This window comes from Trachurus japonicus, chromosome 5 (genome assembly GCF_045865225.1).
Source record: "Trachurus japonicus isolate A0001 chromosome 5, Traja_1.0".
Lineage (NCBI taxonomy): Eukaryota > Metazoa > Chordata > Actinopteri > Carangiformes > Carangidae > Trachurus > Trachurus japonicus.
In genome coordinates this window covers 20,031,750-20,056,085 of record NC_140911.1, presented here as the reverse complement: position 1 = coordinate 20,056,085, position 24,336 = coordinate 20,031,750, and the positions used below count along the sequence as shown (strand labels likewise).

General features: G+C 43.8%; 1 protein-coding gene across 21 annotated transcripts in view; it reads left to right on the top strand.

The window, feature by feature from the left end:
• Positions 1-24,336, top strand: part of ptprt (protein tyrosine phosphatase receptor type T) — a 329,374-nt gene that overhangs the window by 190,473 nt on the left and 114,565 nt on the right. For 9 of the 21 annotated variants that reach the window (XM_085776689.1, XM_085776688.1, XM_085776685.1 and 6 more), the window contains exons 14-16: positions 2,453-2,729; positions 16,428-16,464; positions 19,736-19,792. In XM_085776689.1, coding sequence (XP_085632815.1) covers positions 2,453-2,729; positions 16,428-16,464; positions 19,736-19,792 — 371 coding nt within the window. The remainder of the gene's footprint in view (positions 1-2,452; positions 2,730-16,427; positions 16,465-19,735; positions 19,793-24,336) is intronic. The other 12 variants (XM_085776699.1, XM_085776698.1, XM_085776697.1 and 9 more) reach the window with 2 other exon arrangements.

The following is a 24,336-nucleotide window of genomic DNA, read 5'->3' as shown; positions in this document are numbered from 1 at the left end:
AACTAGAGACATAAAGCTACACTGCTCACACTGCTGGCGCTTTACCGAACAAGTTATTATGGTCATTTATGTATTTTCATGTGAAGCTTTGAAGCTTCGTTTCAGGTATGAATGGTGCCACAAAAATAACGTTTGGTATTATTATGAATGTCATTGTTAATATTAAATCAAATCTGAAAATATTCAGATCACTCAGTATTGATTATCGGCCAATCATGTCGCAGGTTTAACATGTTTCTCTCTGCACATTCAGTAATAACAGAAAACAAAGAGCAGAAAAACGACTGAGTTTCTCGTCCACCAAGGTTTGGTTTTAAAATGGACGCACAGCTAATTTGTCACTTTCTCCTCTTCTCATTTTCTCAGCCAGCACATTTAAAAAAAATTAAAAGTTCACTTTGAACATGTGATCTCATCCATTTAATTGGTGCAGGGCAGACCATTATTCTATGTTGCCCTCAGGGAAATACAGTTTCCACAGGGGCGAGTGGAGAATATATATAAATAATACGTCTGGACTGTGGGAAATGTGAGCCTCGGACCGTAGTTTTTGTTCATTTCTGAACATTCCCATATCATATTTTTCCATTGATCATCCACAATGGTGAATGTATACACTGTTGAATCAGGCTGCTCTCCAGCCACCAACATCACTGATATGATGTGTTTATCAGCCTGAGATTAGCTGCGTAACATAGCACGCATATTATGGCTGTTTTGTGTGAGTATTACATCGTTTTAGGTGCTAGCAGATGTTTGTGGTTAAGCGGGAAGAGTCATCTGTCGGTTAATGTGTGTGAGTGTGCGTGTGTTTTATTTAGTCTGAGGAGATCAGAGGCATTTCAAGTTCAGGGGCTTAGATGAGGAGTGTTTACCAAAATGGCTCTGCTAAGAGGAGCAGCTGCTGTGGCGGAGACACACACACACACACACACACACACACACACACACAAGCCTGTGTTTGCAGCTGTATATCTGAAGTGTTGATATCGACACACGTGCATTTTCTCACAGTGAATGTGTACATGTACACACACAATCACAACACAAACCCACACACACTGCCAAACTTCCACAAAAGAAGTGGACATTTAACATTAGAAAAAATAAACAAACATTATACAAAACCGCAATCCTGCCACACCAATACCCATTCATTCATCATTTTGAAACCACACGGCTACCTGACTGGCCGTTTCTGCTCCTGTTCAACTGGCAGACGTGGATTTGGGATCACTTGCTGAGAACCATTAACCACCCTGAAGATGTGAGAAATGGCAAAAAGTTTCTTATTTTTCAAAATGTTCCTCGCTTCGCAAGATGATGTCACTTCCTGTAAACTGTCCTGGCTGACTTCCGATGACCTCACTTTCTATAAACGTCCTGATCTCAGAAATTGTTCTCAGTTTCCAACATGTTTCCACACTGACAAGGACACACACTAAAACACACACACACGCACGAGCACCTGAACATGGACACACACAATTCCCCATTTGCTCCTTGTATGAGGCCTCTACTTCATGCCTGGTGCAGCCTCATAAAGTCATTAGTTTGAAATGGATATTTCACCAGAAAGGCAGAAACCAGAGAGAGAGAGAGAGAGAGAGAGAGAGACACTCATCTTTGGTCATCAGCAATTATCTTTTATGAAAGCTGCCAAACGGGAGCTGGGGATAATTGGCCGCAGCCCTTCACAGAAACATACATTTCCCTAATTGCGTATAATTGTGAAGTGAGTTCTTGGCGTGGAGGACGGAGGTAATTGCGGAGGGCCGCTGCGTTTGTCCTGACCGCTAAAGGAGCCCTCAGCCATTCATGAAGCCTCTCAGAGCAGAATGGAAACACACACACACACACACACACACACACACACACACACACACACACACACACACACAAAGACAGACCTTTTAAGTATATAAATACATCTCTACACACCTGTTAGAAAACACACACACGCAAGCACACCTGCTAGATCACATACTGTACAGGCACATGATCACCTGCTAGACTATGTGCAGATAAGGCGCACACACACACACACACACACACACACACACACACACACACACACACACACACACACGCACACACGCACACACACACATATTTCTTAGTTTCAGTCGAGATGCGGCTGCTGACTCAGCTCCTGTGTGAGAAAGTACTAGGTTTGCCTCCATTTGGAAATAAGAACTGACCCTGGAACAGATGAGTCTGCATGACTCTGCTTCCAGGAGGATGGTCGACACTTTCCTGAGGAATCTCCACAGACCTCGGTGTCGTCTTTTCACACACTTGCAGCCAAAGTGGATTAAACACAGACACTTTGTGGCTCTCTCACACACAGTGCCTGTAATTCAGTCAGATCAAGCAAATGTCGATGTTTTTAGCTGAAGCAAACTCTCTCTATATTTAAATTGTGTTTGAATAACTTTATTTCTACCTGCAGCTCCTACCAGCTCGTGGTGAAAGAGGAACGCAAATCCAAGACCCGCCGCGCCGCCTCCGAGGCCCCCGAGTGTTTCTCTGCTCCCGTCAGCTTCCGCAACGCCTCCGTTTTGGACTCGTCCTACTACATCGCCGCAGACTTGCCTCCGTCCAGCCTCACGGTCGTGCAGCCGTTCACCGTCGGAGACAACAAGAGCTACGGCGGTTTCTGGAACCCTCCTCTGTCTCCAGCCAAGAGCTACAGCATCTACTACCAGGCCATGAGCAGAGCCAACGGGGTGAGTCCCACACACGTCCTGTAGCTGCTCAGGGTGAAAACTGTCACAGAAAACCACTTCATTTCTCCTGATGGGAAACATGACATCTTAAGATTCATTAGAAAGATTCAACAGTCACACGAATGTTGATCATGGAGGTCAGGGGTTTTACTGTCATCAGTCAATCTTTGGCCACAGTCACATATGGTGTGACTGACTGCATTTACTGAGATGATATTATTTCTCTTATCATGCATATGTACGCTGTTCCAGAGGTCGGTCAAACAGGCAACAGAAACTTCCTGTCATTACCCTTCAGAGTAAAAGCTCACAATAATGGCAGCTGTCACTGAGCTGCTGTGAAGACACGTGCTTGTTGCTGTTTTGGTTTGTCACTATTAGGGATGTCACGATTATTTGTTTTCACAATTAATCGTGGTATTAAACGCCGCAATTATTTAATCGTAAAGATTCCTAAATACTGTTACTTTCACAAAAAATTTGATGTTGGAACCTTATTGGCAGATGTCCACCAAAATAAAGGTAAATGCTCATACTGGTCCATTTAACTAACGTAACATTTGGTAGGAAATTAAATGTTAGTGTGTCATTTTTAATTGAAAAAAAAGCAAAACAAAACAAAAAAACGATTAAAATAAACACAAACATTTGGTATAGATTACAATTTATGACCTGAGTATTTCAAACACTTCCCCTGGGGATTAAGAATTGGTCATACATTAATAGATACTTGAAATATTTTGTGTAAACAATGAGTAATGTAATTATATTTTGACTGAATTTGATTTCACACATTAATTAATTAAGCAAGATCACACGAGAGGGAGTGCTGTTGTACTGTATATCAGCACGGCTGTGATTCGGTCTTAGATAATCACACCGTGCTGATATCCAGTACAACAGCACGACCTCGAGTGTGATCTTGCTTTTATACAACAGTGCTACGAGCGCATTTTAGAACAGTAATAAACTACAAAAGATTATGATTTGTTTGTTTATTCAATCATTTATTTGGCTCCGCCAACAGAAATAGTTCCGCAACTGGAAGGGAGACAAGGCTGTTGCCAGGCAACACATAAACATTTCATACTAGCTAGCTACTAGCTACAAGCTTTTCCACCGAGCTGCTTCCAGTGCTGGTTCTGGTTCTGAGCCCGTGTCTGATCAGCACCGGAGCAACAGGACCAGCGTGAAGACACAGAGACGTTATCGATACCGTATTACATTTGTTTATCTGCTATGTAATCAATATAAACACAGTTGAAGCTAAGTAGCTGAGCTACGTGGCTAACAACAGCTAACGCTAATATCAAAACACATCACCGTCAAAACGTAGTTGCCCCCGCTGCGATTTTTTTCCAGCCGGGTTTAGTAGAGATTTATCTCCAATTAGACGGACCAGGTCAGGTCCAGGTTTTAATGTTCAGGTCCGTTTATAACTGTAGTAGCAGCAGAGAGATGGAGCAGCTCCTGTATGGGGAGCCTGGCTCTGTTCGATTGCACTCGGAACTCGGAAAGATCCGACCTCCAACTCGGAAAAATGCAATAGAACGGCCCTTGAAGTCGGAACTCCGACTCGGGAACTCGGGTTGGATCCAAGCAGCCCGAGTCGGTCGGAATTACGTCACAGCAATATGGCGTCGCACACCGCGAGAGGTATTTATTTATTTAGGCTATTTATTTTCCAACCTAGAAGGGAGAAGTTGTGGAAAAGGGAATATAGCCAGAGACGTTCTAATATGAGGAGACAGACCACTCTGCCCGTTTTGAATGGGGAAAGCTGCGACGCCAAAGATGGCGCATGTCCCGCCCCTTTTCACCAGCAGCCAATCACCTGCTTTGCCAGAGCTGAACTAGGCCAATCATGTTGTTGCACCAGCGCATGCGCACAAGTAGATTTACGACAGACAAACCTACCTGGTGGCAACAACAACACGGCTTTAGCACCGTGTGTACTGTATGTGGTCACTGGTCAGGTTGAACATTTACTCTAAGGTTTTCGGAAAAGCCACCGGCGACCGGGAGCGGCTCCTCATCCTGGAGGAAAGCTGTTACATTTACCCGCGGAGTTTTAGAGGTTTACTGCCGGCTTGTTAATTTGGCAGCCACATTGGTTGGTCTTAATGAAAAGTGAAGCTTCAGGTCTGTGCTGCTGAACGAAAGAGCTACCTCGCTACGTATACAGAATTCACCACATTCACATCAATAAGTGTTTTACAATGAACCGATCAGTCCACCTTTTCTTTCATTTAACTTTTGAATGTATAGTTTTGTTCGTTTCATTTTTTAACCTAAACATTCAAACTGGGCCCCTTCCCCTGGGGGCGTTAGCCTCCTGTCCATGATAGCAGCAGCAGCAGCAGCAGCAGCAGCAGCAGTCCACTCCAAAAAAAAACAACAACACACACACAGTCCGGGTGAAGCACTGGAGCCGTGGACCGATAGACACCGTCACCATTAACGAGAGCCTCTCGTTTTATTGTACCGAGTACGAGAGGCTTGTTGTGAGCTGAGAAGCTGCTGTTAGCGGCGGATGCTAACCGAAGCTAGCGGCGGATGCTAACGCTACCGCTAGTCGAAGTTAGCATCGAGCTAGCTCAGCACAACGAACGCCCCTCATACTTGTTACCGGTCGAGGCTTTAGTTGTTAGTGATGGTCGGTAATCAGTCCGTGGCTCCAGCGGTTCACTCGGACTGTATTTATTTATTTTTAACTGACTGCTGCTGCTGCTGAGACGACATGCTAGCACTAATACATCCATGCTAGCATTCGATAGCATCCGAGACAGCTAACGTTTGTGGGGATCGTGGGAGGGGGGAGCAGACACAGTCACCACACACAGAACTAGGAGCCCATAGGTGATTATTAAGACGGATTTCATGTAAGTCTAGCGTTTATTTTTTAGCAAAAATCTCCAGACTCAAGCCGATATGTCTCCAGGTAGAGCAGGGCAGACCAGGGGCAGACCGGTGTAGGTATGCTCGGGCTGCTGCTAGATCACGGATTTAGCCGTTACAGCCGTACAGTAACGGCTGTGTCGTAAATCCGCGCGCATGCGCAGTTGAGTACTCCCTGTGGAAAAATAGCGATTTAAACGTCATTCTGCGGTAAAGTCTATGTTTTTTTGGTTTTTATTTGTATCTTATTTCACTGGCTAGCACGTCTGTATGTTTTTTCCGTCCTGCTATCACGTTAAAGGGTGGATTTGACCACCCCTCCATTCAATTAGATAGGGGTCTGGTCTTCTTGGGCTTTTCGAAGCGTCGCCAATATGGCCGCCGAGTGGCCTGACTTGCCTAGAAGGACTTTGATATAGCCTAGTTCCATGCGTACTGCAGCAAGAGTTGAATCTGCACAGCTCGCTGTGACACATGCAGGATTCCCCTCTCTGGTGCGTTCAAGACTGTGTGTTGCAGAAGTGGCATTTCTATTTCTCTCTCCCCCAAGCAGCTAATGTTCTTCCCCAGCAGTACTTTTTGATGCTCGAAAGATATATGAGCTTACTGTGGCCGGCCATGTTTTCCGAGGTTGCGCAATGAAACGCATTTACCTCGGAAGTCGGACTTTCCGACCGGGATCTTTCCGAGTTCCGAGTGCAATCGAACGCAGCATTAGCTCCTGTCCAGCTGAACAGCGGAGTGATTATGTCTGTAAAAAGTCCCAGTGCTGTTATAGTGTATATCAGCACTATGGAACGTCTCTTGTCCAATCAAATTGCTCGGTTTGGACTGGTCGGAACTAACTGTTGTATAATGTATAATAATCGTGGTAATCCTACTACCGTGATTATTTCTCTGACAATAATCGTACCAAGAAAATTTATAATCGTGACATCCCTAGTCACTATGGCAGTAACAGATGTTGCTGCTGTGAGACAGGTTATATGTGAAAAATAAGGGAAAGAGCAAATCTGTAGATCATGCCACTCAGCCAGCATGTTGTTCACATGCTTTTATTTTGTAGCTTAGAAGAAGTGACTGTGGGAAACTGTTGCTGCCATGATTCATCTATTTTTGATAAGTGATCTTCAGTCTTTGCCTAGTAATATGTCATTATATATATATAGCCTATATATATATATATATATATAGAGAGAGAGAGAGAGAGAGAGAGAGAGATTAAAAAAACATCTCATAGATTCTCTGATGGGTCACATTTTTCTCCTGGGGGACCAGTTTTAGCCCACAGGCCCAAAATGGCGTGAACGCTGCTCCAGATGTGTTTTCACAGCTTTATTAACAGTTCTGTTGAATGAGAAAGCACCGACCACGCCTCCATTAGTGACGTCATAGCAGGGCTCAGTGACATGAGCAAGAGACACATACATGTACAATTTGATCCAAGACCGAGAGAGTCTGCGCTCCCAGAATCCATCTGTGTGTTTGCATTCCCCTCTTCTCCTCTGCCAATTATACCGTCTGTAAACACAACAACTTCCCCCCCCCCACCCCCCCCCACCCCCCCACCACCTCCATCTCACAACTCATACACAACTTCAGTTATGATTTTTAAATTTTTCCGTAATACTCCGAATTCCTGCGAGGGTTGTTTTAATTTTCCACTGCTGTAACCACGGTAACTCAGTTTGGCGAAGGAGGCCGGGTGAGCTGGCTGACGCCGTGATGTAATATCCTCCTCCAGAAAGCAGATTTCCCACAATGCACTAAGCACAAAGAGAGAGAGAGAGTGTGTGTGGACTGTTTGTGAGTCAGTGTGAGTGTGGAGCGGACCTTGCTTGATTGAACAAGTGTGTGTGTGAGTGTGTGTGTTTTGTGTATCTGTAGACCTTAAATCCGGTCACATCAGAATTCCTTATTTGATTGGATCCAAGTCAATCCAATCAGTGTGTGGTTTGTCTGGGTCAGGGATTGGAACTGTGTGTGTGTGTGCGTTCTGGGGGGGGGGTTAGGGACCAGTGTGGCACTGTAGCCCAGATGATTTGATAAGGAAGTCGGGCACAAACATGCTCATGAAACCATCGAATTTCAGCTTATGAATGTTTTTTTTCCTGCTCAGGTTCTGAAATATATTTATTCATGACGAACTTGACGGTTGGCTGCTTTTATGTCCTTCTGTGAGACATTGGAGAATTGGCCTGGTGTCTGATGTGTTTTCATTCTGTCACACTGATGATAAAGAATAAATACATGTGAGCTTAAAGTCGCAGCCACTGTGCCGTCGCCAGTTTTACACAGAAGTGGATCCGTGGACTGGAGTTGCCTCGGATGTCGCCTGCTTTTCTCACTCGACTCTCAACGAGTCCTTTTCGGTCGACAGTTTCTGTGAAGAACTTTCAAACACTCTTATACCTGCAGAAAGGGAGAAAGAAAGAACACTTTTAAGAATGAGGAGAATACAAACTGTCAAGACTGTGTCCAGGAAAGTGTCCATGAGATGGACAAGAGGACAGGAAAACAAAGATATATCTCAAAAAAGACAAAAGCTGTCATGTCTCAGGTGAGAACATCTTTCTATGATCCTGAACAAGTGCAGTTTTTAGCTGTGCAACTACACACACATAGATTAAGTACATGTATGTGGTGTTTGTGTGTGTGTGTATTTGACACTCTCCTAGTGTCCAGAGATGAATTAGCTCATGACTGCAACTTACTGTAATCATTTCTGGCAACTGAGTCACACTGTGGACCAGGTCAAAGGTCAGTCTCACAGAAAAAAACCATAGACTGTATATAAAGCCTTAAAGGACAATTCCAGGCGAATTCAAATCGGGGGTGTATTTTCCTATCATTTTAGGTCTAAAAGAAGGAATCTGAAGATTTTCAGTTTAATTGCTCCTGTTTTGCGGTAGTTAGTAGTTACGCATCGCCACGGCAGCAATGAATGGGAGTGGATGTAAGTTCTGCTGCAATGTTTTTCCACAGACAGTGTCAGATGGCCACTCAAACATGCACCGAGAAGTTTATTTACTTCAACAAGCCGACATGTTTGTAAAACTAGATCTAATTCAAAGTCTCCCGGAGTCTCGCGCGAGCCCGAAGTTGCAGTGCTGGTGTGTTCAGGTGCAGTAGGAGCTACCGCTTGTGTCATAAACACAGGAATATCAACTCTTTACTTGCTTCAAGTGTACATTTTTTTCCACAGACAGCGTCAGGTGGCGACTCAAACATGCGCCCAGAAGTTTTTTTTACTTGAAGCAAGTAAAGAGTTGATATTCCTGTGTTTATGACACAAACGGGAGCTTTTTCCACTGCATGTGAACACACCAGGGGCCTCATGTATCAATGTTGCGTACGCACAAAAAAGTGGCGTACGTCATTTTCCACGCCAACGTTCAGATGTATCAAAAGTGAAATGACCGTGGAAAAGTGCGGTGGCCCACGCCAACTCCATAGCTGGCGTACGCACGTTTCTACTGCTGTTGTTCCTTTGGCGACACTTAGAGGTGAAGCTGTGAAACTGTTAATAATGTGAAAACAATTAGTCCTCAGAGTAATGTGCACATCAGAGACACATTTATGAACAACCCATCCACATGTTGCAATTAGATAGGTGGATAGAAAAGCATGTGCAAAGTGGTGCAGGAAATATGTCAGCTTTAGTCTTAAGATATTGCAGATGCTGCAGTGCGAAGTGCACACGAGTCCCGGAGGTTTTTTTTTTTTTTTGTACATGATGACTCCGAGGGCAATTCTCTTGGAACTGAGCGCAGCGCGCTGCAACCGGCCTGAGAGCGCGACACGGCGGGGAGCCATGGGTCGCCTCCATTCAGGTGCTGACCACACTGTGAACAGGAAGCATTTTTATACTATAAATGTACAGATCATATGTGATGCGTAAATGCATCACATATTAACAAACATTGTGGCGAGATGGCTGGTTCAGCGCACGATTCATTCATTCAGCATAGTTGGGGACAGATTACAGGCTGGGACTGTATGCGCGCAAAGTAAATGTATTTGTTTAATTGTCCTATGTAACCCCCCGCCCCGATGCACATTGAGCATGTCTGCCGAAATATCACGCTGTCAGTGACTTTCTTTTTGCTGGTTAAACTACACAGACTGTGTGAAGTACTTCATGTCAATAAACACATGCGTAAAGTTGGACATGTGTCTTTATCAGCCTCCCTGGCGCACTTCTGCATTTATTTACTACGCGATCTGTGTATAAAAGAAGGCAAATAAAATTGTAAATCCATTTCACATAATTTAATTAGAGTACATTGTCTGCTTTCATTTGGGATGACAGCGGTCCTCCGCCTCACGTCCACCTTTATATAACACACACACTCTCCCATCCCCTTTGTAATGGTGCCGGAGGACGGCAAAAAAAAAAAAAAAAAAAAAGATGTTTACACGGCTCAACTTTATCGAGGAGCACCTTCCACTCAAATTTGGTTAAATTGCTGTTCCTCACAGTTTTTCATGGTGTTTTCTGACCGTAAAAAGAAGGGAATCTTTGGTGCAGGCCTTATTTACATTGATTTGCATATTTAAATGGGGGCGTGGACAGGGAGGAGATTACCACTTCTACATGTGCGCTCAATTCCACGTTGATTGGGATGTACAAAGGAAAAGTGCTTGGATCCATGTGTACGCACACTTTGATACATCAGATTTTCTTTGTGCGTACGACAGTTTCTGGATTTTGGCGTACGCCATGTTTCAGTATGAAATCCACGCAAGTATTGATACATGAGGCCCCAGCACTGCAACGTCGGGCTCGCGCGAGACTCCGGGAGACTTTGAATTAGATCTAGTTTTACAAACATGTCGGCTTGTTGAAGTAAATAAACTTCTCGGTGCATGTTTGAGTCTCCATCTGACGCTGTCTGTGGCTTTGAGGGATGGAAACAGCCTAAACAGCAGAACTTACATCCACTCCCATTCATTGCTGCCGTGGCGATGCGGGGACAGACACAACTACCACAAAACAGGAGACATTAAACTGAAAATCTTCAGATTCCTTCTGTTAGACCTAAAATGAAATGAAAATACACCCCCGAGTTGAATTTGCCTGGAATTGTCCTTTAAACCTAACTTTCCTCTGAGGATCAATGGGACAGTCTATGCTAATTGGTTGTTGCAGTGTGTTCCTCATCAGTGTGTTTAATGTTTCTGCTATCGCTCATTCTGTGAGGAGATGATGATGATGATGATGATGTTGTGGTGTGTGTTTTATTTTGGCGGGTATACGTAGCTGCTCATCTCCTGCTGGAGGACATTTGGTTTGATCCTGTGCATCAGTCAGTTTCTCAGATTCCTCCTCCTCCACATGTCCATCTCTCCGTCTCTCCATCTCTCCGTCTCTCCTCCCTCCTTTCTCTTTCATTTTCTGTCACTTCATTTCTCTTTCTCTCCTGAGAACATTTAGAAGAAATTGTTCTCTCAACCCACCCACTCTCCACCTCTTCCTCTCTCCATCTCTCTGCCACTCACTGCTGTTGCTGCAACATCCTTCTTTTTGTCACCTCTTCTCCCTCTATCTCTCTGTCATTCCTCTTTCCCTCCACTCCATTTCCTCTATCTCTTTTCTCTCTCCCCTCCTGTTCATTCAGGTATCCCGTGCTTCTTCCTTTTGTCTTTTTTCTGTCACCTTCATTCCACACCTCATTTCTTTATCACCATTCTTTGTATTCCATCATTCTTTTTTTTTAATCTATCTATCTATCTATCTATCTATCTATCTATCTATCTATCTATCTATCTATCTATCTATCTATCTATCTATCTATCTATCTATCTATCTATCTATCCATCTATCCATCCCAGGTGACATCAGTTCGATGCCCCTCCCACTCCTCCCCCATCACTGTGCCAATTAATCGACCCTCTTCACATCAACGCTGCTCACCGACGGCGATCTGTATGTCTCCCTCGATGTGATGTGATGTCACACACACTCTCACACACACACACACACACACACACACACACCACCCACATTAAAGCTAAACACACACAGACAAGAATACAGTGCCTGCGGCTATAAGTAAGAGAAGTAAGTGCAATAGTGATCAGGGACTTGGAGGGAGGGGGAATGAAAGTCTAAAAGCAGTGAAGGAGACATTAAAGAAAGAAGATATAAGACTGGAGGCAGAGATGGAGACTGGAGAGGAAGAGAGAGACAGACAGAGATGGGAAGAACAGCAGTGGGTGAGGAGACGAGGGAGATTTTTGATGAGCTTCTATTACATCGAGTCCCTCAATCTCTGACTCAGAGACTAAATAGGTTATTTAGGAAGAGCCCTGAGTCCAAAGGAAATATGAAGGCTGCAGCTCACAGTGTCTCAGGGAGGCAACAGTTTTCTGTTTCATCAAAGACAAACAGCTGAACATGAAGGTTTGAGACGAGAAGGAACACTGACCACCTCACTCCTCAAATAATGAGGTTCATATTTTGGCCGTATACTGTACCTCCATCAGGTTACCCTCGTCCTGTGTGCTGCAGCATCATGTGACGGACCGAAGAGTCAGGTGAATGATGAGTATAGAAAGGTCCAGGAAAAGTGTTGCACTAGAAGGAGCTGCTGTCGAAATGGGACAATCTGGTCATGGGTCATAGTCCATATTCAAATGTTGTCAAACTGATGAAGACGTGTTCTGAACGTGCAGCATTTTTGTGTGTTGAGCTCTGAGTTGACGTAAAAAATAAATCCCAAAAATACGGGATGTGAAATCTCTTGGGAGAAAACCCATGGGTGGAGAAACCAGGAAGACGAGGACAGAGATGAAGGTGCAGCAACGGAGTGAGGAGGAGAGTGTGTAGAGAGGAGAGGTGGAGTTGTTGTAGGAGAAAGACGAGGAGAGGGAGAAATGGGGCGAGAAATGGCCCAAAACAAAAGGAAGCAGCGACACAGATGGAGAAACATGCCCCTGTAACCCCTCGTACACACACACCTCCACCCACCCCCCACTGTGTGAGAGATGCTGCCAGACACATTTTTTGACAAGTAAAAAGCCTCAGGGGTCAGGCAAGGAACTCTGACAGTCAGTCTCACACGCACAAACACACACACACACAAAGGTCTCTATTGTTGTGAGCCTCGAACTAAAACCAATTTCTACCTTAAAACCTAAACGTCACACACACACGCATACTGCACATGCACACACACCAAACGTCAGCCTGCAGCTTCAGCAGGTTGGAGAGACACAAAGATTTTAGCAGCTGACAGTTGATGTAAATCAAGATGCACTCCTGATCCTCAAACACACTTTTATGTGTGTGTGTGTGTGTGTGTGTGCTTGCCTTTGGCTCGTGGGCAGGTGTGTGAAAGAATTTGTGCACAATAAACATTTCTGTGAGTGAGGGAGTGAGTGATAAAGTTACAACTTACAAATAAAGTTGAAGCGGAGCACTGTAAGTGTATTTTTCTCAACATTTTAATTTCCATAAACCTCACATAAGTCTGCATTTAAAAACAGTCCTCCTCTTCGGTAGTGGACGTTGTCCGCTTATTCATGTTGAGTTAAGGGCAGGACTCAGTGACATCTTGTGTTCATGACTCGGCATGTACAGTAATATAATATAATACCCGTGTAAAATGCATCAGCTATAGAAAGAGGAAGCTCTGACTCTGTTTTTAATAAAAGGTCCATGTGCTCCTTCACCTTGATATTAGGAGAAAGCCCAGGATGTTCTCCTGACAGGACGGCAGGACCTCAGTAGATACAATAAAAAAGTCCCTGACAGAGAACAGAAACAAACTGCTGGTGTGGACAAAAAGTGGGTTACCCTGTCTGGGTTAGGGACACACATGGTTGGAAATCCTGCCTGTCAATCAAAGCATAGACCTAACCAACCAGAGGGAAGAGAGAGAGACTCACCCACACAAGCAGCTGCAGCCCTCACAGACACTTAGTATTCTTCTCAGGCCTGACAAAGTTAAAACACACTGTCTCTCCAGTGTCTCGGCCGTAAACAGCTCCCTCCTCTCTGGATGGAGGCCGGGCAATAAATTGGCCTCACATTTATTAACTCTGCTTCCTGCAACCTCCTGAGGCTCGGGCCCATTAGCATGAGCCGAGGCGTCGAGGCGTCGAGGCAGCTTCACCGTTCGCTCCTGCCGTGAATCCAGAACCAGCCGCGCCTCTGGATGGACGGTAAACAGCCTCCATCGGGCAAAACACAAACACAAAACACCCGTCACTGACACTCAGGGGGACTGAGCTCATTCCCTCAGTGACTTGTCTGCAGCAGACTGAGGCCTTCTCTGATCTCAGTGTTCATCACATCAGCTCAGCTCCTAAACTAACTGTCTGGAAGTGCCTCCAATCACACGACGCACTCATGCACCTCGACCAATGAGAGACGTTGACATCGTGTCAGACGGACAGATGGACGTCAGACAGAGATGCAGTGGAAGCAGGTGTGTTAAGTCTTGTGGAGAGATCCAGCTGAGAGGCTCTGGTCATCCATCATCCAGCAGCATCCATCTTCCCTTTGACTTCATCATACACACACACACACACACACACACACACACACACACAGAGTAATAGTCATTCTCACAGATATTTAGATTTTTCTCCCTCTCATCCTAACTGCAGTTACATGCGTTGCCATGACACAACTTCAGCAACGTCAGTTTTATCGTTATTTCACGACGGCATTTTCCAGACAGAAACTAATGAAACATGTGATGTGTGTGTAGGAGGTTGTGAGGGAACATCTGGTGACACGGAGTGTAAATCCTCCGTGGACCAGACCGTTTCATCTCGGTTCGACCTTCCTGATGTACGACGGCTCCGACAGGCCACGCCCCCACAGACCAGGTGCTCTGAGGGATGCAGGTCCTGACAGCTGTGTATGATGATCTTTACAGTTGTGAGAACACTGCTGTTTGTGAGGACACCGTGATGTTGTTTACCTGAAAACTGAGAAGACTCAAGATAATTATTTCTGTATTGACCAAATGAACCAACACTGATCAGCGACGTAGATTAACACATCGAGCAGCAGAAACTGAACGTTGGGAAAACACAGTGTTCTGTACTTATGTTTTCTTTCCATTTGCAGTCACCTGCGTTTTAACTTGATTTTCTACTTAAGGCTCAGCGGTTGACCTTTTCATTTTTTAAACCAACAGTAAGTATAAGAGACTATTGATCCCACATGTGGAAAATTCGCTTGTAACAGTAGCAAAGAGTACAGGATGCTTAAAGAAGTAAGGAATAAAAATATAAAGAATTTACTATGTACAAAATATACGTATATATGTAAAAAACAAAGATATGTACTGTTACTGTAGAAAATGTAAAAATAATAAATTATGCAGAAAAGAAAACTTAATACAACTAGGTGCGGTAATGGAGAAAGTGGCTTGTGCAAACGTTGTCAGATCAGTATTTGCAATAGTGTCAAAAATAAATAGAGTCCAGAGTGCAGGTTATTAAGGGGTCAGACTGGTGTTGTACAGTCCGATGGCAGCTGCAATGACTGACCTGCGACGGTGGGTGCTTGTTTAGTCTCGTTCTGTCCCTCTCTGAACTTCCAGAGCTCCAGCAGACCGCTGCAGAAAGTAAAGCAGAAACTACCACAGAGTCCTAAAAGGTTCTGAGCAGTGTCTTGCAGTGAACGGGTGAACGGAAAGATAAAATGAATCTGAAGGCAACAAACAAATGCAATGTTATTGTAGTTGTTTCCTGGTCCTACTGTAGTTATCACTGTGAGGCCACAGTCAGTGGGATATGAGTATGAATCAACCTGTTGCTCCTTCAGCAGTGATTCAGGACTGATTCTGAAGTGACAGGTGTTGGGTCTGTAGCTCTGATGAAGACAAATGGGTCGATGTGCGTTAAGAGGGCGATTTCTGTTTATGACAAGCGGTTAGATAACGTACGCTCACTGGTGACAGCACATCATGGAGAGAAGAGGTGGAGGAATGAAAAGGGCTGAAGGGGATGAAGGAAAGGTGGAGGTGGAGGAAGAGGAGGAGCATGAGAGACAGAGAGAGCGGAGGTGTGAACTACAGAAACAGGAACTGATGAAGCTGCTCTGGACTGACTGATGATCCACATTAAAGAAGTTTCATCCATGTCTTTAGGTTTAAGGTCAGGTCAAGGTTTGGCTCAGACTCACAGTATGTTACTGAAGGTCCTAAATACATGCAGTTACAGTATGTACTTGTGTGTGTGTGTGTTTTAATCATCAGCTTATTGATCCTCATATTAATAATGTGTTCATACATGAGAGCCGCTCAGTGTAGTGGAAATCAGGAACTAATAACACGGTCTCATGATCTCATTGATCATCTTTAGAGACTAATGTCTCCTTGGTGTGTTCTCTCTCTTTCTCTCACCACTGCTGATTCCTGCTGAGAGTCTGGATTTACTCATTTACTGTAAAAAACAAAACAAAAAAACAACTGTTACCGACATTTAAGAAAAACAAGAGGCTCAGTTCAAGAAGTTAAACACAATCTCCACATCAAGGGAACATGTAAAAGATGTAGGTACAGTAACTACATTTATAACACATTGATGATGAATCATCTTCTCCTAACAGAATTTTTTTTTTTTTTTTAACCAATTTACTATTTCAGTCACTGTGCAACTGGCAGCTGTCAGACACTTTTAAGGTGGAATGTTTTGTTGTGTGGGGAGCAGTGAAGTGCTGAAAAAAACAAAACAAACAATTGATAAAAAACAACTGATTGATTATTGCTGTTGGAGCCGTATCGTCGTCTACCACCTGTTGACTGAAGCGTCTGTGTCTCTGTCGTCTCTCCACAGGAAACAAAGATCAACTGCGTCCGCCTGGCGAACAAAGGTACGAGCAGCCGTCCACTGACACGGCAGCTTCTCTGTGTCCTGTAGAACTTCTCACTGAGGCTCATTTTACAGACCTCCACCACCCAGGACAGTGTTATAGCGGGAGATCAGATGAACACACACACACACATGCACACACACACACACTGTAGCAGAGAGACGAAGCCTGAGCCTTTAGCCCCGGCCACCCGACATCCTCTCCATGTGATCCTGCATGATTTGGCTGCACAGCCTCCTCCTCATCTCCTCCATCTCTTCCTCCCCTCCTCCTCCTCCTCCTCCTCCTCCTCCTCCTCCTCCTCCATCTCCCAATTTTCCCTTTTACTGCCATTTTCTGCCTCACCATCTCTCTCCTCTCTATCCCTCGCTCTTTTTCTCCATCTCATGCTGCATCCATGTTGCTCATCGGTGTAAAGTGGAACATCAGGGCCATTACATACTGATTGACCGCATTCATTAAACCTCATGGACGGAGGCTGAAGCGCTGCCCCCACCCCACCACCACCTCCACCCCTCCCCCGCAGAACCATTTCCATCCTGTTCTGTTTTGCTTTCCCCATGTCTCCCATCTTTATCTGCTGCTCATCTCTGGCAAACACACCCATTCGTGTGCCAGGCAATATGCTGTCGAAGGCTTTTCAGCTTTACTATTGATTTTCTTTACCTCTTCTTTTTTTTCTATTTCATTTTTTTCCATCTGCATCAAACATTGATTTGATTTTTCCACACCTCCTTTTCTCCGTCCTTTGTCTCTCTTTTTATTTCTCTTCTGCATCGAGCATTTATCGTTCATCCGTGCACAGTTTCCTCTTTTATACCATTTTCTTCTTCTCGGCTCCGTCCATTTCCACGTTGTGTTTGGTTTGAGTGGGACGTGCTGTGGGTGGAGGTCTACGCTGTGTGGACGCTGCCTTTTTGTCTGTGCATGCACGTGTGTGTGTGTGTGTGAGAAAGTGTGTGTATGTGTGTGTGTGCACGCTCAGGTAAAAGACATGTTTTTAACTTTGTGGCTGTCTCTTATATTGCTAAATGCTAACTTCCCCTCCTCAATGTTCCCAAAACAAACTTTGCATCCACTGGAGATTTCTTTCTCTTTGGAAGTTTCTGATATGTGGGCAGTTGTTGTGAGGCAGTGCAGATGGCTAATTTACAGTAACAAACACTGATGACTAATTCTGTTACAATACCTGCTATTCTCCGGCTGTAGCAGCTGATGTCAGTGATAAACGACGCTCATCAGGTTCATTGAGTTCTGCTCAGTGAACTCAGCTGCTGCAACTTTTATTCAATGTAAAAAAATAGAGAAACTACAGGCAAAAAGTTGTGATTTTGTTGTACAAGAATTTGTCAGAGACAACAAATGTAATGAGGCTGTTAAACAATAAAAACAAAGAACCAAGGTTTTGATCAGCTGATGGGGATTGACAGCTAATTGGCTCTGGACAACACACAAACAGATTTATCACCTGGACCGTACGGTGCCAGCTAACCATCAGAGACGTCGTCACTCAGTCGTTCTTTTCACTTGATGTTCAGGTAAAAAGATCATTCGGTAAAAACAGATGTATATCTAATTTAATATTTGCCTTTTTTAGAAATGTTTTGGCTCATGTAAACTGTAACATCAAAAGCTCAGCAAAGTGAGGTGATAATGAGCATGGAGGTGACTCCAGGGGGCAAGGAAAATAATTTCAAAATAGAACAGGAAATCATAGTGTTATGGTCTGCTTCTAAGACCATAAAGGAAGAATGGGATTTAAATTAACTACACAATAATACTTTTATATTCTTATTTTTCAAATTAATGTTAAGACAATACATTTAACTAAGTGGTGACAGGTAAATCTGGAACTATACACATTTACCAAAACTAAACTGCAAACAATACAACATTCTAATATCATAACAACTATAGTGTTAAGTTACTGACTTTATATAATCATTATAATAATAAAAATACTGAACCTTTTTCTGTAAATGTCCATCAAACAGGAGAATAATGGGATTAAATCTGGAAGGAATCTAGGATCCTCATTCTTTAAAAATATAGTGTGAGACTAAGAGTGCTTTCACACAGGCAGTGTTTAGGTCAACCCAGTTAAACTTTGGGCCTAGTGTGATGCGTTTGGGTCACTGTGGACACAACAGTCGCATTCGAGACTGTCCTGATGGGGTCGTCCTGGTGCGGCTTCAGTCCAACTCTGGTGTTTGTGATATGAATGTGGCCACACTTTGGTCCGCACCAACCACCTAGTGTATGCTACTGTACGAATATGAGCCAAAAAGGCTCCCTGAGTTAGCTCCCACAGCCAAGCTTCCTTCTCAAAATCTATTATTCGCAGAGAGTAGCGACACAGTGTCTTCAGACATGAGTGTGTCAAACTTCAGTCTTAGAAGTCTAGTCTCTTGTAGACAGAAGTAAGGTAGCCTTTGTTTTTTCCTGCCTTGATCCTCTTTGTCTCACAGTGGGGACATGTGCAGAGTTGCAGCAGCAAAGTGAAAAAAAAGAAAGTGCAAACTGTCAATTTTAAATACTTACGTCATCTCTGAAAACCTGGTTCTTTGTATTAAAGTCATATTTCCACATTTTGCCTCTGAGAAACATAGATTTTAGAAAGTTTAGGTAAGGCGACCTCTGACCTGTCACCATGAGTCTTCCCACAGTCAGAGCCAATCAGAGCCCTGGAAACAGCCTGATGTTGATGTATTACCTGTTCTCTCTCTCTCTCTCTCAGCCACAAAGTTACTTTCTTTTTACTTTCAACCATAACTTCAGTTCTTTTCTCTTCCACCCTCCTCCCCCCTTTATTTTGATGAACCCGTCCAGTCAGACTGACTCATACGTTAACTCCCCCTTCCCCCACAGCACCACATCTCACTCCCTCTCCACCTGCAGCACATCCAAACGTTAGACCTTTTCTGTCGATGGCGGCCAGCCCCCCCCCCCCCACACACACACATCACACTGAAGTGCTACAGTAGTTGTCCTATGATCTCAATGTTCTCTCTCTCTCTCTCTCTCTCTCTCTCTCTCTCTCTCTCTCTCTCTCTCTCTCTCTCTCACCTCTGCTGTTTCTCTCCTGAGACAGATTGTGTGTTGAGAGCCAGGGAGCTCTGAGCGTTGATGAAATGGATAAAGAAAACTTTACGTCTTTTTTTCTTAGACTTTTTTCTTCTTTCCTTTTCCTTTTTTTTGTTGTTGTTTGTTTTTTCTCTCTTCCCTCTCTTTCTCATGCTTTCCGGCGGGGACGTGCGGCCCTTGGCATTAGTGGTAATAGGTAGGGGACAAATAACAACGCCGTACATTCTAGTCATCCCAAGCGAAGGTGATTATTGCTTTATAGGCAGAATATTCCTTTTTCTCATCACAGTAAATCCATGAACACAACACCAACCCTTTTTCATTTTGGTTGCCCTGCCCCTGCTCCCCCCCCCTCCTCCTCCCCTTCTCTTCCTCTTCCTCCTCCTCTTTGCTTTTTGACTTTTACTATTTGGGTTTTTGTTGTTTTTGTCTTTGCCATCTTACTGCATTTGTTGCATGTCTGCGCTGCTTTGAGTGTGGCTGGCTGTGTTTGAACCTCCTGACTCTTGCATGCACCCCCACCACCCAACACACACACACACACACACACACACACACACACACACACACACACACACACACACACACACACAAAAGCCCAAGACGATAAACTTTAACATTAGACTTTTTACATCTGAAGGAAGAAAAGGACAAGAGACATTAACCAAACTTGTGTTATTTCTTGGTCCTAAAACTTAAGTTATAGCACATGAGCTGTAAACACCCACCCACACCCAACTCCCCACACCGTGACTGATCAGCTCTAACTACGCCAATTGTTGTAGACCTCAGGTTCTCATCACTGATGTAACACACATTTATAAAAGCTGTGTTTCCAGGACACACACATTGTTATATCCACCAAAACTCTGAGTTTAAACTTCTGTGTTTTATCTGAAGTGTTGATCCATGAGGAGATAGAAAAACCATCAGTCAGCATCAGTGTAGTTTTATATCTCCTCTCACAGCTTCTCTCTGGACCTCAAGTAACTTAACTGCTCAGGTTATCTGAGGGCATCGCCTGCTCTGTTGTGACATCACAAAGTCACAGAATACCTAACGACAGGAGGCTTTACTTTCACAGTATTAATACGAAACCTTGACCTGCTTATGGACGCCCATCCCGTATACTCTATGGAGATGTAATATTAGCATATACCTTTACAGTATACTCTCTGGTGCTTTAAGGTCATTATCAAATCTATTATGTCCTTCATAATACATCACAGCTTGAAATTGAATTTTCCAACATTGTAGAAATTAGTTTGAAGCCCAATTGCACTTCCCCTTATCAGGTTACACTGAGGGTTGAGACATTGGTGGTAGAAACGTTGTTCTGATACTGATGGAGCCAAATGTGGCTAAATTCTAAAGCCCATCACATCCTGGATCTGAGTCTGGTCCAGATACTTCTCCTTCTGGGACGATTGTGGTATTGACTCAGATGGACTTATTTGTCTGTGAAGCCAGACTTTGTCCAGATGTGGACATAAATCCAGGTGTTCACTGGCGTACAAGACAACAATCATGTGGCCGGATTTGTTTGTTTTAACTTTTGGCCCTAGCTGAGCAGAGGTTGGGTGCAGTCACTGTTTCAAGCAGATTATATCCTCTGTACTGTACATCAGTTTTATACAGCACACAGACCACAAACCTCTGAAACACTTACATTACCTCTTTGTACATATTCAGAGTGTTGTTTATGTGATGGATTGATTTCAAAAGTGATAAATCGATCTATCAGTCCTCCACTGATCACTGAAGCCACCTAAAATCCCTGCTGTACCTCAGTAGTTGTCCCTCCCTGTCTCCATCTCTAAATGTTTGTCGTGACCCATCAGATCCTGAACGCATCAACAGTGTTCACTCACAGATTTTAAACAAAGCCACTTAACCAAACCTTTAAAACATGAGTCACTAGAACCTGGAAGAAAAAATGCTCTGATGCTCTCTTGCTAAAATCCAGTTGTTCATTTACTACAGAATATTGTCAGTACATCGTTTAAAACCCACTCATCGTTTACTGGCAATAAAAACACACAAGCAAAACAATGTTTACTGAACTTTGTCCAAATCACTCCTGTGCTAATCTCTTTAGGATTTTATTTGGCGACGCAGCAACGCGACAGCACAATATGAATGTCATTCAGCCACACAACAATCAAAATGTTGACATGAACAATGGGGGATATAACAAGGAATCAGTCGGCGCCAGGCTTAATCGTAAACTGCTGTCACAGGCCCTTTGTCAGGAGTGTGAGACGACTTCACATGAATACAATAACACTCATTGTCCTGAGGGAAATTGAGGTTTCCAGGCCCGGCACAAAGAATTATGCATATCATGCACAGCTGCGGACACTGGTGAAATCCTAAATTAAATAAATATGGATGATTCATATGAAGCTGAGTTGATTTTCTCAATGCAGATGAAAGCAGGAAACCTCTGGGCGCATTAAACCAGCATTTCATTGCAGGGCTGAACAATTCACCCTTTATTTTTTTAACACTTACTTCTTTGGAAATTAACACTTTATTGATTAGATTTAATAGATTCTAAATAAAAATAAAAAACCTTTTCCCTATGATCAGTGGAGCGTTAAATGATAGATCAGACATATATACTTAATATATGCATGCTCAACATACATTCAGTTGTGTAAAGTCTGTGAGCAGCGTCGACACTGTGCTGCTTCTCTTCGTCCTCGTCCTCTCTGTGCAACTTGAGCATCCTCATCCTGCACTTTACGGCTCATCCAGCTCCGCTGCAGCAGCTGAACCCACTTGTTGTTAACCCACTTTGTGTTTTCTAACCCCAGAGGACTGAACACAGTGTTAATGACTCCACTCTGACACTGTTACCGGGCTGAGATCGACTCTCTTTCAGCTCAGTCGCTTTGAAGAGCAAAGTCATAAAGTGGCTGGTTTGACTCACACAAACTAGAATTCAACAGTTTTATGATGCAGTTTGCAAATCTAAAGGATAACTGCACAACGGCATTGACTTCAATGTGGTGAATATCTCAGATTTATAAGCCGTCCACTTTTTAAAAAAGAGATTGATTTGGAAGTGAATTGAACACAGGCCTGGTGTTACATCACACTCCCTCTGTGCAGCAGCAGCCAGGTGGCACAAGTCCCACCTCGTCCCTCGCTCCCACTGCAGTCCTCCACAGATGAGGACACTTCAGCTGTTCAGCAATACAAGCAGATTAATATGCTATAGCTATACCAACAATTTGATCTGAGATTTGATCAGTTTGAAATAATCACTTCATATCCATGTGACTTCCACAAAATATAGTTGTGTGGAGATCTTCAGTCATCCAGGTTTTGGCTATGAAGTGTAACTAGAGCTGGTTCTACAGCAGATACTTTAAGTTCAGATTTTTATTTTTTATTTTAAAACACTGGGTTTTGTTTCATTTTTAAAACTCATAGCTGCCCTCCCATGGTAACTCTTCAGTGATAGAAATCAGTGGGTGGGTTTACATGGACAGTTTTAAACTGTTTCAAATAGGTTTGGGAAACTTAACAGATTGAAAATACTTCATGTAAACACCTGAAGCCGTTTCATTCGGTTTGAAGGGGGTAGTTTAAACCTTTTCTAAAATATTCTGTCTGTCATGTAAACCTTGAAACAGGTTGATTTCTGGCTGCGTTCGTTCTCCGCATGCTCAGGACTTGACGTACTAACACACGCATGCACGCTTGAGCACGCACGAGTCGTGCCTGGCTGTCACTCAAGTGAAAATGTCAATTCAAGAGAAACCTATTTACTACTGGACATACTAAAAGATCAAAATATTACCCCAGCAACAAATCATATACGCACTTCCGACTCCAAAAGGCTCTCTCTTCTTCTCCTGCTGCTGGATTCTAAAAGTAGACACATGTCAAGCTCAACAAATGTAGTATTTCCATGTTTTTGTCTTGTTTTTGGCACAGCTGTAGCATTTCTGTAATTAATATTGTTGAAACCATAGTAACGCAATCACTCACGGCTGTGCGCACGTTCAAAACATTTGTTTTGTTGGTGCATGTAAACACTCAACCAGTTTACTTTGTAACCCATGTATATACACTCAGGCTGAAATCTTCAAACAGATTGATTCAAACCAAACCTATCTGAAACCGTTTAAAACTGTCCATGTAAACCCACCTATTGTTATAAAACGAGAATGTCACAGTGTGGACACAGCCTCGGCCGCTCACTTGATCTAGGGTTTGTCTATGTTGCCATGGCAACAATAAAATCTTACTCATGGGAGATGGCTGTCATAATCTTGCGACCCGGCCGAGAGCAAAGTATCGATCCCAGTGACTGAAAATGACTTTGCTGCGCTCTTATTCTGAAAGATGTGAGTTGCATCACCCACACCACAGTGACTCAGGTGTTTGAACACAGCCTCATCGTCTCCGTCGGTTACCTTTCTAATAATCCCGATTGATCTTAAAAGTGATGCCTGTTTTTACTGCGCTGATAAGTGGGACTTCTGCCCCTGTGCTGTCTGCAACCCTCCCACCCCTTTACCCCCTGTCACCCCTACACTGCTGGCATGTGTCAGGTTCGATTCCCATTACCATTAGTCCAGAGGTCGATTATAATCAGTGGTGTAAGTGCAATACTGATGCAACATGTGGTTTGCTATCTGTGCATGTTTGATGTGAGGGTGCGTGACGCGCTGAAGGGATCATATCCGAGTTATCAACATCACTGAACCTGCACTGCTTCCCTCCCTCTCTCACACACACACACACACACACACACACACACACTGTTCCCTC